Genomic DNA, 14,156 nt, shown 5'->3' on the forward strand with positions numbered 1-14,156 from the left:
GCGCTGAAGATTTGGAGGCACTATCTTTACGGTTTTCCATGTGAGGTATTCACTGATCATTGGAGCTTGCAGTATTTGTTCAAGCAGAAGGAACTCAATTTGAGGCAGAGGAGGGGGCTGGAGCTATTGAAAGACTATGATATCACTATATTATATCATCCGGGGAAGGCCAATGTGGTGGCCGATGCTTTGAGTAGAAAGTCAGTCAGTATGGGTAGTCTCGCATATATTTCAGTTGGTGAGAGACCGCTTGCATTGGATATTCAGGCCTTGGCCAACCAGTTCGTAAGGTTAGATATTTCTGAGCCTAGCCGTGTTCTAGCTTATACAGGTTCTCGGTCTTCTTTATTTGAGTGCATCAGAGATCGGCAGGATGACGATCCTCATTTACTTATCCTTAGAGACACAGTGCGGAATGGTGGTGCCAAGTAGGTTATTGTTGGGGATGATGGAGTTTTGAGGATGCAGGGTCGTATTTGTGTGCCTAATATGGATGAACTTCGTGAGTTAATCCTTGAGGAATCCCACAATTTCCGGTATTCTATTCATTCGGGCACCGCCAAGATGTATCAGGACTTGAGACAGCATTATTGGTAGAGTCGAATGAAGAAGGACATAGTTGCCTATGTAGCTTGGTGCCTAAATTGCCAGAATGTAAAGTGTGAGCATCAGAGACCTGGTGGTTTACTCCAGAGGTTAGATATTCCTGAGTGAAAGTGGGAGCGTATCACTATGGATTTTATTGTTGGACTCCCACGGACTCAGAGGAAGTTCGATGCAGTTTGGGTTATTGTGGACAGGCTGACCAAGTCAGCGCATTTCATTCCTATGGCAGTTACCTATTCCTTAGAGTGGTTGGCAGAGATTTATATTCGGGAGATCATTCGTCTTCACGGTGTGCCCGTGTCTATCATTTCTGATCGAGGTACGCAGTTTACCTCGCACTTTTGGAGCGCAGTTCAGCGTGAGTTGGGTACGCGGGTTGAGTTGAGCACATCATTTTATCCTCGGACGGACGGGCAGTCCGAGCGTACTATTCAGATCTTGGAGGATATGCTCCGGGCTTGTCTTATAGACTTCGGAGGATCGTGGGATCAGTTCTTGCCCCTTGCAGAGTTCACCTACAACAACAACCACCAGTCGAGCATTCAGATGGCTCCCTGTGAGGCATTATATGGTAGGCGGTGTCGATCACCAGTTGGGTGGTTCGAGCCGGGAGAGGCTCGGTTATTGGGTACAGATTTAGTTCAGGAGGCCTTGGATAAGGTCAAGATTATTCACGATCGACTTCGCACAGCTCAGTCCAGGAAAAAGAGTTATGCCAACCGTAGAGTTCGTGATGTTGCATTCATGTTCGGAGAGAGAGTGTTACTTCGGGTATCACCCATGAAGGGTGTAATGAGGTTCGGGAAGAAGGGCAAGTTGAGCCCTAGGTATATCGGGCCATTTGAGATCCTCGAGAGAGTGGGGGAGGTAGCTTATAGACTTGCGCTGCCTCCAGGGTTATCCTCAGTTCATCCGGTCTTCCATGTATCTATGCTCCAGAAATATCATGGTGACCCATCCCACGTGTTAGATTTTAGCTCTGTCCAGTTGGACAAGGATTTGACTTACTAGGAGGAGCCGATGGCCATTCTAGACCAGCAGGTTTGTCAGTTGAGGTCAAAGAGTTACCCTTCAGTTCGTGTGCAGTGGAGAGGTCAGCCTATTGAGGCAGCTACTTGGGAGTCCGAGTCCGATATACGGAGTAGATATCCCCACCTTTTCACCAGCACCGGTACTTTTCTATGTCCGTTCGAAGACGAACGGTTGTTTTAGAGGTGGAGATTGTGATGACCCAAAAGGTCATCTTTTGCTTTAGAACTTGAATCTGCGCTCTTAAGCCTTAAAAATCTCATTTTTACCCTCCTCGATTTGCGTGTGCATCCCGGGCAGGTTTCCGGAACTGTTGAAAACTAATAAAAATAAGAATGTTTACCTTAAAAGTTGATTTTAGTTGACTTTGGTCAATATTTTTGGTAAACGGGTCCGGATCAGTGTTTTGACGGTCCCGGTAGGTCCGTATCGAATTATGGGACCTGGGCATATGCCCGGAATTAAATTCGGAGGTCCCTAGCGCAAGTTATGAATTTTTGAGGAAAATTAAAAGTCTAAAAATTAATTATTTTTAAGAATTGATTGATACATGAAGATGTTGGTATCGGGTCCGTATTTTGGTTCCGTAGCTCGGTATAGTGTCATTATGATATTTAAGACTTGTCTGTAAAATTTGGTGAGAAACGGAGTTGATTTGACGTGATTCGGACGCCTAGTTGAGAAGATAGGAATTTTAAAGTGTTCTTGAGAATTTCATTTGATTTGGTGCTAAATCTGTAGTTCTACGTGTTGTTTTGGCAATTGGATCGCGCGAGCAAGTTTGTTTGATGTTTTTAGACTTGTGTGCATGTTTGGTTGGAGCCTCGAGGGCTCGGGTGAGTTTCGGATAGGCCACAGGATGTTTTGGACTTGGAAAGAATCTGGTTTTCTGCAGATTCTGGTGTCTGGCATATCCTTCTTCGCGTTCGCGAAGGTCCTCTCGCGAACGCGAAGAGTAATCTAGTGAGGCTGATAATTCTTCTTCGCGAACGTGAAGGCCTGGTCACGAACGTGAAGTGATGGGGGATTTACCCTTCGTGAACGCGACCTGACCATTGCGAACGCGAAGCACTTCGGGGCCAGGGGAGGGTTGGTCATGTTCTTCTACTCGAACGCGTCCACTGGATCGCGAATGCGAAGGCTAGGGGGAGTTGCCTTACGCGAACGCGAAGGCCTTAGGCCGCTGTGCATCGCGATCGTGACAAGCCTCTCGCGAACGCGATGAAGGCCTGTCAAGTGACTTAAAACAGACTCCAAACACGGGTTTGAGCCATTTCTTCAACATTTTTCAAGAACCAAATGGGTAGAGGCGATTTCCAAGAGTCATTTTCTTCCCCAAATTATTGGTAAGTGATTCTAAATCATTTTCTTTCAATTACCCATTACATTTCTTGACTTTTCAACCTAAAATCTAGAGTTTTCATGGTAGAATTAGGGGTTAGGGTAGAAACTAGGAATTTCGGGAATTTGGGGATTTAGACCACAATTTGAGGTCGGATTCCAAAATCAATTATATATTCGGGCTCGGGGATGAATGGGTAAAAGAATTTTGGTCCAAACCTCGGGTTTTGACCAAGCGAGCCCGGGGTCGATTTTTTTAGAGGAAAATTTGTGAAATTTAATTTATGAAATGTAATTAATTTCTTTAGTAATATTTGATATTATTGAATTATTTTTTAATATTTACGAGTGGTTTGGAAGTGAATTCCAAGGGAAAAACTGTGATTGAGAATTAAGTGGCCTTCGGAGCTAGGTAAGTGTTGTGTCTAACTTTGGCTTGAGGGAATAGGTATTGTGTGAGTATTTGCTACGTATTTTGTTGTTCAATACGATGTATAGTTGAGGTGACGAGCATCTATACGTTGTGGTCGAGTCATAGTATGCGAGTGAAATTCCATTTCTTGCAATTTTGTAGTCTTAAATCTTGCTATCCATGCTTATTGTTGTTGTTGAAATGTTGGAAGACTTGTATCCGGTTCCACCAAGGTCGATAAAATTATGAATATTAATTCGAGGTTGAGATGTTAAATTGTGAAAGTAATCATTTATGAAATATTGATTTCTTATGAAATTTCTCTCTATCCGTTGTTATTGATTTTGTGAATTGTAAGGAAGAGTGTAAAGCATGAAGGGTGATGCCGTGCATAATTTAATTATATTGTGAGGAAGAGTGTAAAGCACGAAGGGTGATGCCGTGCATAATTTAATTATATTGTGAGGAAGAGTATAAAGCACGAAGGGTGATGTCGTGCAGTCTTATTTATTATTTGGTGAGGTTGAGAGTAAAAGCACGAAGGGTGATGTCGTGCAGTTTTCCTTGATGTCTTGATTGCTCAATTCGTTTAAGGATTTCCGATTTAATTATGTCCTTTCATTATTATCACTCTTTATGTTGTATTCCCCCACTGTATGTTCCCCTCCCATTATTTTTGCATTATTGTTTTACTTATTATTGTTGCATCTAGCATGATTATACTGTTCTGGTTATATATGGGTATCTTGTCCTAGCCTCGTCGCTACTTCGCCGAGGTTAGGTTCGACACTTACCAGTACATGGAGTCGGTTGTACTGATGCTGCACTCTGCACTTTCTGTGCAAATTTTTATAGTGGCTCAGGTTGATCGAGATTTGCTACTGGTCTGTTGTCCGGAGACTCAAGGTAGATCTCTTGACGTTCACAGACCTTGAAGTCCCCGTCTATCCTTTATGTCTTACTGTTTTCTTTCGTTCAGACAGTTGTATTTCTTTCAGACTATTACTTGTTGTAAATTCTAGAATGCTCGTGAATTGCGACTCCAGATCCGGGTGGTAGTAGTTAATATAGATTTATGATATTTCGCACTTGTTATATTTTATTGTAGTTAATTAATGTTAATTACTGAATGGAAATAAGAAATTGATAAATGATTCTCTAACGTTGGCTTGCCTAGCAAGTGAAATGTCAGGTACCATCACGGTCCCGTCGGTGGGAAATTTCGGGTTGTGATAGAGCTCTTCCGGAGTCTGTACACTCCCGTAGTGAGCGCAGGTACCTACTGAGTGCGAGTGTCGAGAGCGAGTGCTGAGTGATTGGGAGGACTGAGTGACTGGGAGGACTAAGTGAATTGATACTCTGAGAGTATGCATATGAATTTTTAACTAAGTTGCATTGCATTCGACATGCACACTTGACATACAAGCATAGAGATGCATTTTTCTAGTGATGTCCGACATTGCATCATTCATGACTTTACATACACATTGACATGTAGGCATAGAGATGTACTTTCCTCTTTCCATTTGAAAATGAAACATTTACTTGTTGAAAGTTTTGGGGAAAATTACAGTTTTACAAACGTACTCATATTTTGATGATTTCGGTAAAAGATTTGGGTTTTCACTGACATACTTGAAAAGCAATGCCTATTTTCCGGAATTGTGAACGAGCTGAGCACTATATCTCTAAGTTACTTCTTTTATCACTTTTATTATGTTCTTGTGAACTGTTGTTGGCTATTGGTGTTGGACTTCGACCTTTGTTCCAGCTCGTCACTACTTTCAACCTAAGGTTAGGTTTGTTACTTATTAAGTACATGTGGTTGGTTGTACTCATACTACACTTCTGCACCTTGCGGACAGATGTTGGATGCTGATGTTGATATGCACGGCGGGAGCTGGATTTGAAGATGTACCTGCGTTTCGGTCATAGCTACAATCTTGGTAGCTTTAGAATTTTAATCTGTTCATGTATATTTCAAACAAATGATGTACTTTATTTCATACCAACTTTGTAAATTCTAAATCTTATAAGCTCATGATTTGTACTACCAGTCCTTGAAAAATTCTTGTATAAGAGCAGTTTTATTATCATTTCTTTTCTTAATAAATCTTATCTAAATTGGATAGTTGTTAATTGGCTTACCTGACGAGTTGGGTTAGGTGTCATCACGAATAGGTAAATTTTGGGTTGTGACAATACTAAATGAAGAGAAAGACAATCTTTTTATTTTGTTTTACCCTTATCGTTAACTACTCATTTTCCCAAATTGTTTATCAAGACTTTTGGAAATGCTATCATTATTATGGGTAAATCGCAAAATATATACCTCATTTATTTTTTCTTAAAGAGAGTACTGCAAAGTCAAAAGTAGACAACTAAAAGTGAATGAAGGAGTATTATTTTTTTGTTAACTACTATAAATTATATTACCAGGGATTACGAAAAGAATAATTACTAACAAAGCAAAACCCCTAAAGTTGGACATGCAATACCCCAAGTTTATTTAAGGCAAAACTGTAATTGAATATTACAATTAACAACAAAACTTTTTATACGCTTAAAAGAGTATTCGGTGTTATAACCACTTTCTAGGATGGGTGTTACTAACATCTAGACCTTAAGAGAAAACAAAGAAGAAAAAACAGATGGAACACCACACTATTACATGATGTATGGATGAAACAATGATTTCTAGGAGCTTTCCTAGAACTATGTAATAAACCTATCCTTTTCCTAATCTCTTTTTGAATTTGCTTTATAACAATCTCTGTATTTACAGTTATATTCCGGAACAACCTTCAATTCCTAGCTTGCTAAGTATGGTAGTTTACACCCTATAATGATGTCATTACTTCTTTCTTGAACTGCAATTAACCCAAATAGCCGTCCACCCAACCACTTAAATTAAAAATAGCTTGTGAAAGTATAATATATGCATAATTTATGTATTATATGTGCATAATTATGTATAATCAATATATAATTTATGTATATGACTAGAAAAAGTAAATAATAAATATGACCGGCTTTTTTAAAACCATTGTAAGCTCTGTGTGACTCCTTTCTTCTGGATGGGGACCCCTGCACAAGTGGCCAGTGCACTTCTTACTTGAGATACCCCGGTCTATTATTATTATTATTATTATTATTATTATTATTATTATTATTATTATTATTATTATTATTGTTGTTGTTGTTGTTGTTATTATTATTATTATTATATATTTTTTTCACCACCTTAATCCTCTTTAAATAAATAAAAGAAATATTTAAGCACTAAAATATATAAAATTTCAGGGAGGGTCAAAAATTACATGTCTACAATTATTATTATTATTGCATTTTATGTGACATTTTAAAGATATCAATTTGTTTTTGACACAATTCTATTTTTTTCTCTAGTTATCTTACTTCCCTTTATGCCTACCGATCGATATTGTTCTTTTAAAAATTTAAATCCCTCATTCCCACTGAACGCCTGTGATTTCATCTTTCTGTTTAACTATAGATTCTTGATGAAAAATTGCACAACATATATAGAAGTGTCATGTATAGGTTAATAGTAAAGTTGTCTTCATGTTATCTATAAGTTATGAGTTCGAGTCAAGTTATGAGTTCGAATCATAGAAGCAGTCATTACATTTTGTATTAGCTAGGATAGACTGTTTATATCACACCACTTGAGGTGCGGCCTTTCTTCGGACCCTACGTGAATGCATAATATTTTATTTACCAGACTGCGTTATTTATTTATTTATGTATATCACAAATGTCTCAAAGCTAGCCAGATTATTACTACATAAACTTTTCGATATAGACCTAACAGAAGTAAATAAAGCCAATTTGGGAAAAAGAATCTCGCGTCTCGACATCTATCTTTCGTCCTGTCCAAATCAATCACAAATTTTTTAAACTTCGCACTCAATCAAATGGGTTCATTGAAAGGAAGGGAGTATTCAAATGCTCACAACTCACAAGTATATTGCTTGTAACTTATACCATTGTGTATTTAGATAGAAATTGTTTGAGCATAGTTATTTTTCAAATACAAATTCGTGTGTATTATATGTCGTTTTAATTTTTAAACAGGTGATTATGTCCTTTTGACAAGTAAGGTTATTAGTTCTTCTTTTGTTAGTATTTCAATAAATTATTTACTTATTTTTTTTATTTAATGTGTTTTTACGTTTATTGTTATTTATCAATTTATAAAAGCATGCCGTTAATTAGAACATTAAAATAAGTTATCTTATAGTTTAATGAAAGTAAAACGAGGGACTACTATTTTCTTTAGCAGTTATTTTCATTTCAAATTTAAAAATACAGATTAAGTTTGTATTTTCTAATTTCAGTGCGACATTGTTATATTTCCATAATTTTTATTTTTTCTTTTGTTTTGGTTTCTCATTTGCGGTTAAGTACTCGTTTTGGAATCCGATTAATTTGGATTCGGGAAAAATCCTACTATGGAAGGTAAAATACTCGCTATTAAAGGCGACTACATACCCGGGACTTGAACCCGATGTTTCCTTTTGCTTTATGCAATAGAATTTATTTTTTAAAAGAAATCTCTGCTCGTACACTTGTAACGCTCCTAATTGTCGGTTGTTATATACTATCCTTTAATGATCCTATAGTACCTTTGCCTTTTGCAAACATGGGGCTAAAGAACTTTCTTCGTGGATACTTTCTAGGGTTTTTTTAATTTTTAGCCCACCTCAAAAACTATTTATTAGGTAGCTTAAAAAATGTATAAAATTTATATAATTTTTATATATAACATACCTAACATATATATATACAAAAATATATATAAAAAATTATATATTTTTTGACTATTATTTTGAAAGCAGCTGTACAGTGACACATCTGCCGCATGTCAAGAAACAGTATTGATTTTTTCAATGCCAAACAAGAGGATCTAGTGTTTTATTTTCTTTAATTTTGCATTAGTTATTTCTTTATATATCATATAGTTCAATGTATAAAGAGTTAGTAAAAGTAATACTCCACTTAATAGTGAAACGGACAGTGAAAGAAGTGAAAGAGAACAGTGTCTACTGCCAAGGAGAGAGCTAGGGGTCCCTATCGATATGGACTTTTTAAGTTGACAACGACAGTGCAATTTACTACTCAGCACGTTGCATGAAAAGCCTCTAGTGATTAGCGTAACTCCACGTTCTGTGTTTTAGAAGGCCTTGTAATCTCCAATCGTGTCTATATAGAGAGACTGAAAAAGGTGGAAATATGACTTACAAAATTATAGAAACAGAGCAATCTAGCGAACAGGCCAACAGCTCGAACGTAAAAGGTCTTTCCTAGTTGTGTGCTTTATTCATAAAGTTACGAGTTCGAAAGGTTAAGGCTACGTACAAGACCCTTGAGATCCGTCTTTTCTCGAACCCCGCGAAAGGTTATTTTTTTTCTTTCACGTGCTTTGTCTAAAGTCTAAACTCAATCATTGGAATTCTCTTTTTCTTTTTGGATTGATTTGCAGTACTGTGAAACATATCATGAATACTACTACTATTACTAAGTCGTCTGGAGTGAGGAAAGGTGCATGGACCGAAGAAGAAGATCTTCTCTTGAGAAGATGTGTCGAAATGTACGGAGAAGGAAAGTGGCATCAAGTCCCCATTAGAGCTGGTAAAATAAATCTCACTATAATAAACTATTATTTGCATGGTTTTATGAGTTATATTTCTTTAAATAATATGATTATATACATGCAGGTCTGAATAGATGTAGGAAAAGTTGTAGACTGAGGTGGCTGAATTATCTAAGACCACATATTAAGAGAGGTGACTTCTCTTCGGATGAAATAGATCTCATTTTGAGGCTTCATAAGCTTCTAGGCTACAGGTAAGTACATATTCAAACACTTTAATGGCCATAATCTCTCGTATTAGGAGGTCACGAATTCGAAGCATGGAAACAGCCTCTTGCAGAAGTGTAGGATAAGACTGCGTACAATAGACCCTTGTGCTCCAGCCCTTTCCCAAACCCTGCGCATAGCAGGAGTTTATAGTACACCATACTGCCTTTTTTTATATATCATACCGTTAATGAACACATGGGTGGAGTTAGAGCAGTGGAGGGGGTTTACCCTAGCTTGGAAAATCACATTATATATATAAGGTCATTTCTTTTTTGCATACATTATAGATGTTGAACTCGCTTAGTGAAAATATTGCATCCGCCGCGCTGAATGAACATGGTCGTATAAGTATAGGAATATCATGATATCACATTCTTAGGATACTTTTGGTATGTGTCAAAATCTTTATTTCTTTCTTAAGTTTCAGTTCCTGTCAAACACCAGTATATAAAATAAAACAGAGGGAATAATTAAAAGATTTCCCTGCATAACCAAGAACGTAACATCTTCTTTTTTTCTTGAGCATAACCAAGAACTTATGCTGCATACAAAGTTGTGCGTATTTGATGTTATCTTTTTTTGTCTTAGATGGTCGCTTATTGCGGGTAGACTTCCGGGAAGAACAGCAAGCGATGTGAAAAACTACTGGAACACTCACCTTCAGAGGAAGTTAATTCCTCCTCAGCGACAAGATAGAAAGCGCAGAATCCTTAAGATAACCGAGAAAACCACTGTAAGACCTCGACCTCGGACCTTCTCAAGTGCAAAAAATGTTTCTTTGTGCAGCAACAGAAGTATCAGAAAAACTATACACAAGGAAGAAGGCAACAAAGAAATTAATATTTGTGAGAAGCCAACAGGCGACGCACCGACAGACGACGGAATTCAATGGTGGACTAGTTTATTAGATAACTGTAATGAAATTGAGGAAACAGCAGCAGTAGTTGGGAGCATCAACTTTGAGGAAAATAATAAGTTACTAAGTTTATTGCATGAGGAAATATCACCACCTATAAATGGTGAAAGCAACTGCATGCAAGAAGGACAAAGTGGTAATTGGGATAACTTTTCTGTTGATATTGACCTATGGGATCTACTTGATTAGCTTAGGTTTAATAAATGGTATGGTAAACTTGTAATAGGGTTTGTACTTTGTATCCCAAGTATAAGTAGCTAGGCCCAATTCCCTCTCTTGTATCATCTATCACTATTTTAATTAATGTTCTGTCTCTTGGATTTGGATCGATCATTTAAAGTAACAAAAATATATGTACGTCAATATCAAGCTCGCATAGATAGTTGCTGGAAAATTAAAGAATAGATGAAGACAAAGAAGAAAGAAAAACTAGAGAAAGGAAAAGAAGAAAAGAAAAAAAAGAATAGAAGGTGGAAAGAAACTATTGAGATGGTTAAGAAGTGAGCACGTGACAGTCATGTGTGTTAGTTAGTTGTGGAGTTTTTATTTATTGTTAGGAGGTTGTTAGATTAAGTTACCAGTATTAGTTAGATAGTTAGTGTTTTAGCTCAAGTATAAATAGATGTGTACCGTACAGTTTATTAGTTAGTAGAAATAAAAAAAAACTAATTCTTTCTTTCTCGTCTCTTTCCTCTGTTATCATTCCTCCATTGCTGAAGCTTAGAACTCAGCTTGCATGGCTGTGTAGCTCAGCTTTTTTCATGGTATCAGAGCAGAGAGGCTACTAATATGGACCTAAGCTCATCGATCTTAGCTTAGTTTCCGCGATTCAATTTTATTCTGTAGTTTGATCTTCTTTTCTGTGAATCTAGGGCACGGATTGAAGAGATCATAAAATGGCGACTGTTGATAATACATTACCAGAAAATCTAAGTCACAATCATCCTTTATTTCTACACTCGACGGACAATTCAGGAGTTGTTCTAATTTTGCTGCAATGAACAGGATTAGACAATTACTCTGTGTGGAGTAGGGCAATGCGTATTGCGATATTAGGTCGCAACAAAATAGGATTCATTGAAGGCACCTGTAAGAAGGAAGATTACGGTACGAATTTGATAGATCTGTGGGAGAGATGCAATGCGATTGTTCTCTCATGGATAATGAACTGTGTATCGAGTGATTTGCTAAGTGGAATTGTGTATTCCTCAAATGCATGTGCTGTTTCGAAGGACTTGAAGGAGAGATTTGATAAAGTCAATGGTTCTAAAATTCTCTAGTTACACAGGGCTATAGCTACTGCAAGTCAAGGAACAAGTTTAATTGCAACTTATTTCTCAAAGTTACGTGAACTTTGGGCTGAAATTTACTGTTTGGCACCAGCTCCTGGTTGTGATTGTCCAAAGTCAAGCGAGTATGAGGTTTTTATACGTAGGCATAAGCTATTGCAGTTCCTTATGGGGCTTAATGAAACGTATGAACAAGCACGTGAGCAGATCATGATGATGGATCCACTTCCAACTATGAATAAGGCCCATTCTATGCTGATGGAAAGAGAAAGCCAAATAAGTATGGCAAATGCAGTAGTTCCTGGTGACAATGCTGAGATGACATGTTTGTTAACAACAAAATGATTCAATAATGAGAAGCCTAGGAAGAATTATAATATGTTTTGTGATTACTGCAAAGTGAAGGGGCATACTAGAGAAGGATGCTACAAATAGATTGGGTACCCTAATGATTTCAAGTTCAAAAAAATGTTTGTAGGCAATACAGCTCACAATGCAATGGCAGGGGAACTTAAGCTACAGGCTGCAGCAGGAAGAGGTCAAGACACTTTCAGAGTTCCTCAGATTTCACATTTCACACCAGAACAGTATAACCAAATTCTCAGGCTGCTCAATAAGGAGAATGTGCCAGGAGCCTCAGCTAATATGGCAGGTAGTATTAGTGCTTTCTTCGCTGATGATAATAATCAAGAATGGATTGTAGATACTGGGGCTACAAACCACATGAGTTCTAATTTGGACATGTTAGAAAACAAATTGGAAGAAGCGGGAATGCATACAAAGAAAGTACACTTGCCTAATGGAGAAGTATCAAATGTAACTCATATGGTATCATGTAATATAGCAAATACAGGGAGAATTGATAATGTGTTATACTTACCTGAGTTCAAGTATAATTTGTTGTCAATATCTAAGATCACAAAGGAGTTAAATTATTGTGCAGCTTTTTATCCTGATTTTTATCTACTTCAGGACCTTTGCAGTGGGAAGGTGAAGGTGATTGGTAAGAAGAGGAGAGGCCTTTATCTATTGCCACAAACAACTACTAGGAATAATAAAGGAATAATTCAAGGTTTGACTGCAAAGAAGGCAGACCTGGACATTGGACTCTAGCGTAGAAGGCTTGGGCATGCTCCAGCAGGAGCACTAAAGCAACTTTTTTTATTAGTCTATGATGATTGTAAAGACCTTTAGCTAGACATTATAGGCTGCCATTTAGCATAAGTAGTAACAGAGTTGAAGATATGTTTCACTTGTTACATATTGATGTATGGGGACCATATGTTGTGCAAACCTTTGATGGCAATAAACTATTTTTGACAATTGTTGATGATCATTCAAGAATGACTTGGGTTTACTTGTTGAAATTGAAAAGTGATATATTGATTTTACTGAGAAACTTTTTAAAGTTAGTTCAGACTCAGTTCAATAGACAAGACAGGATGATTAGAATTGATAATGGGACAGAATTTTTAAATGAGGTATATAGCAAGTTGTTCCAATCGAATGGAATCATTCATCAGAGGATATGTGTTCTACATCTCAGCAGAATGGAATTGCTGAAATAAAGCACACACATGTGTTAGAGATAGCAAGAGCAATGAGGTTTCAAGGACACATACCTCTGAGATTTTGGGGACACTATGTGCTGGAAGCAGTGTATGTCATTAATAAATTACCATCAAGTGTATTGGCAGGGAAAAGTACTTTTGAAGTGTTTCACAAGAGGAAGCCAAACATTGAACATATAAGGACTATTGGTTGTCTGTGTTTTGCAAAGAGAATGAATGTTCATGACAAGTTTGAAGCTAGAGCAACAACAACAGCTTTAATGGGCTATTCAGAAGTCACAAAGGGTTATATCTTGTATGATTTGTCTAAGCAATGTCTTTTTTTTTTTGTTGTAAATAGGGATGTTATCTTCAAAGAGTCCTTATTTTCTTTCAAGTATAAGAGACAAGGGAAGCAACATCTGTTTGTAGTCATGGAGTTTGCAGCACATGATGCAGCAATGGCCTCACCACTTGATGCAACAATCCATGCACCGGTTCTCAATATTGAGAAGCAGGTTGTTCTTGATGATATTACAGGAGCAACTGATGAGGAAGAAAGCATGACCTTGACAGATCATGTTCATCACCAACATGTCACTAATGGGGAGACAGAACAAATAACTAATGAAGTACCAAGCCATGATATAGAGGGTACTAGAAAGTCCACTAGAGACAAACGAGTGCATGTTTGGATGACTGACTATGTGACTGCAGTTGCACTAAATCAGTCACCTAAACCTTATCCCATTTCTAATTATGTTTGTTATGATGGATTGAAGCCAGTTTATCAGAACTATTTGGGAGCCTTTTCAGCTGTTGTTGAACCTAAGACATTCTAGGAAACATCCAAAGATAAGAGGTGGATTGAAGCAATGAAGGCAGAGGTTCAGGCCTTAGAAGACAACAAGACATGGGAATTAGTGGCATTACCGGCAAGAAAGACTCATATAGGTTGCATATGGGTTTACAAGGTAAATTACAAAGCCAATAGAGATATTGAGAGGTTCAAAGCATGCTTGTTAGCTAAGGGATATAGCCAGAAATAAGGCTTGGACTACCATGAAATATTTTCTCCAATTGTAAAAATGGTTACTATCTGAGCAGTGATTTCTATTGCAGCTACTGA

The 14,156-nt window shown here is 37.5% G+C and overlaps 2 protein-coding genes across 3 annotated transcripts; both read left to right on the plus strand.

The window, feature by feature from the left end:
- The first annotated feature begins 8,569 nt into the window (after positions 1-8,569).
- On the plus strand, positions 8,570-10,518 carry LOC104117270 (transcription factor MYB1-like). Of its 2 annotated transcripts, none has more exons than XM_033661572.2 (4): positions 8,570-8,705; positions 8,892-9,040; positions 9,127-9,256; positions 9,861-10,518. In XM_033661572.2, the coding sequence occupies exons 2-4, from the start codon at positions 8,908-8,910 to the stop codon at positions 10,375-10,377; spliced, it is 780 nt and encodes a 259-aa protein (XP_033517463.1). In that variant the 5' UTR covers positions 8,570-8,705; positions 8,892-8,907; the 3' UTR covers positions 10,378-10,518. The 2 variants fall into 2 exon arrangements, with proteins under 2 accessions (XP_033517463.1, XP_009626596.1); XM_009628301.4 differs by having other exon boundaries at positions 8,595-8,807.
- Positions 10,519-13,005: 2,487 nt separating this feature from the next.
- Positions 13,006-13,869, plus strand: LOC138904535 (uncharacterized). The gene has a single exon (XM_070193041.1). The coding sequence runs from the start codon at positions 13,006-13,008 to the stop codon at positions 13,867-13,869; it is 864 nt and encodes a 287-aa protein (XP_070049142.1).
- The last annotated feature ends 287 nt before the right edge of the window (positions 13,870-14,156 follow it).

This window comes from Nicotiana tomentosiformis, chromosome 2 (assembly GCF_000390325.3).
Source record: "Nicotiana tomentosiformis chromosome 2, ASM39032v3, whole genome shotgun sequence".
In the NCBI taxonomy this organism is placed as follows: Eukaryota; Viridiplantae; Streptophyta; class Magnoliopsida; order Solanales; family Solanaceae; genus Nicotiana; species Nicotiana tomentosiformis.

Excerpts from the sequence above, each read along its gene's own strand:
- LOC104117270 (XM_033661572.2), top strand. The coding sequence starts at position 8,908 with ATGAATACTACTACTATTACTAAGTCGTCTGGAGTGAGGAAAGGTGCA. Across the intron at positions 9,041-9,126 it reads TCAAGTCCCCATTAGAGCTG|GTCTGAATAGATGTAGGAAA; the intron begins GTAAAATAAATC and ends ATATACATGCAG. Across the intron at positions 9,257-9,860 it reads CATAAGCTTCTAGGCTACAG|ATGGTCGCTTATTGCGGGTA; the intron begins GTAAGTACATAT and ends TTTTTGTCTTAG.
- LOC138904535 (XM_070193041.1), top strand. The coding sequence starts at position 13,006 with ATGTGTTCTACATCTCAGCAGAATGGAATTGCTGAAATAAAGCACACA.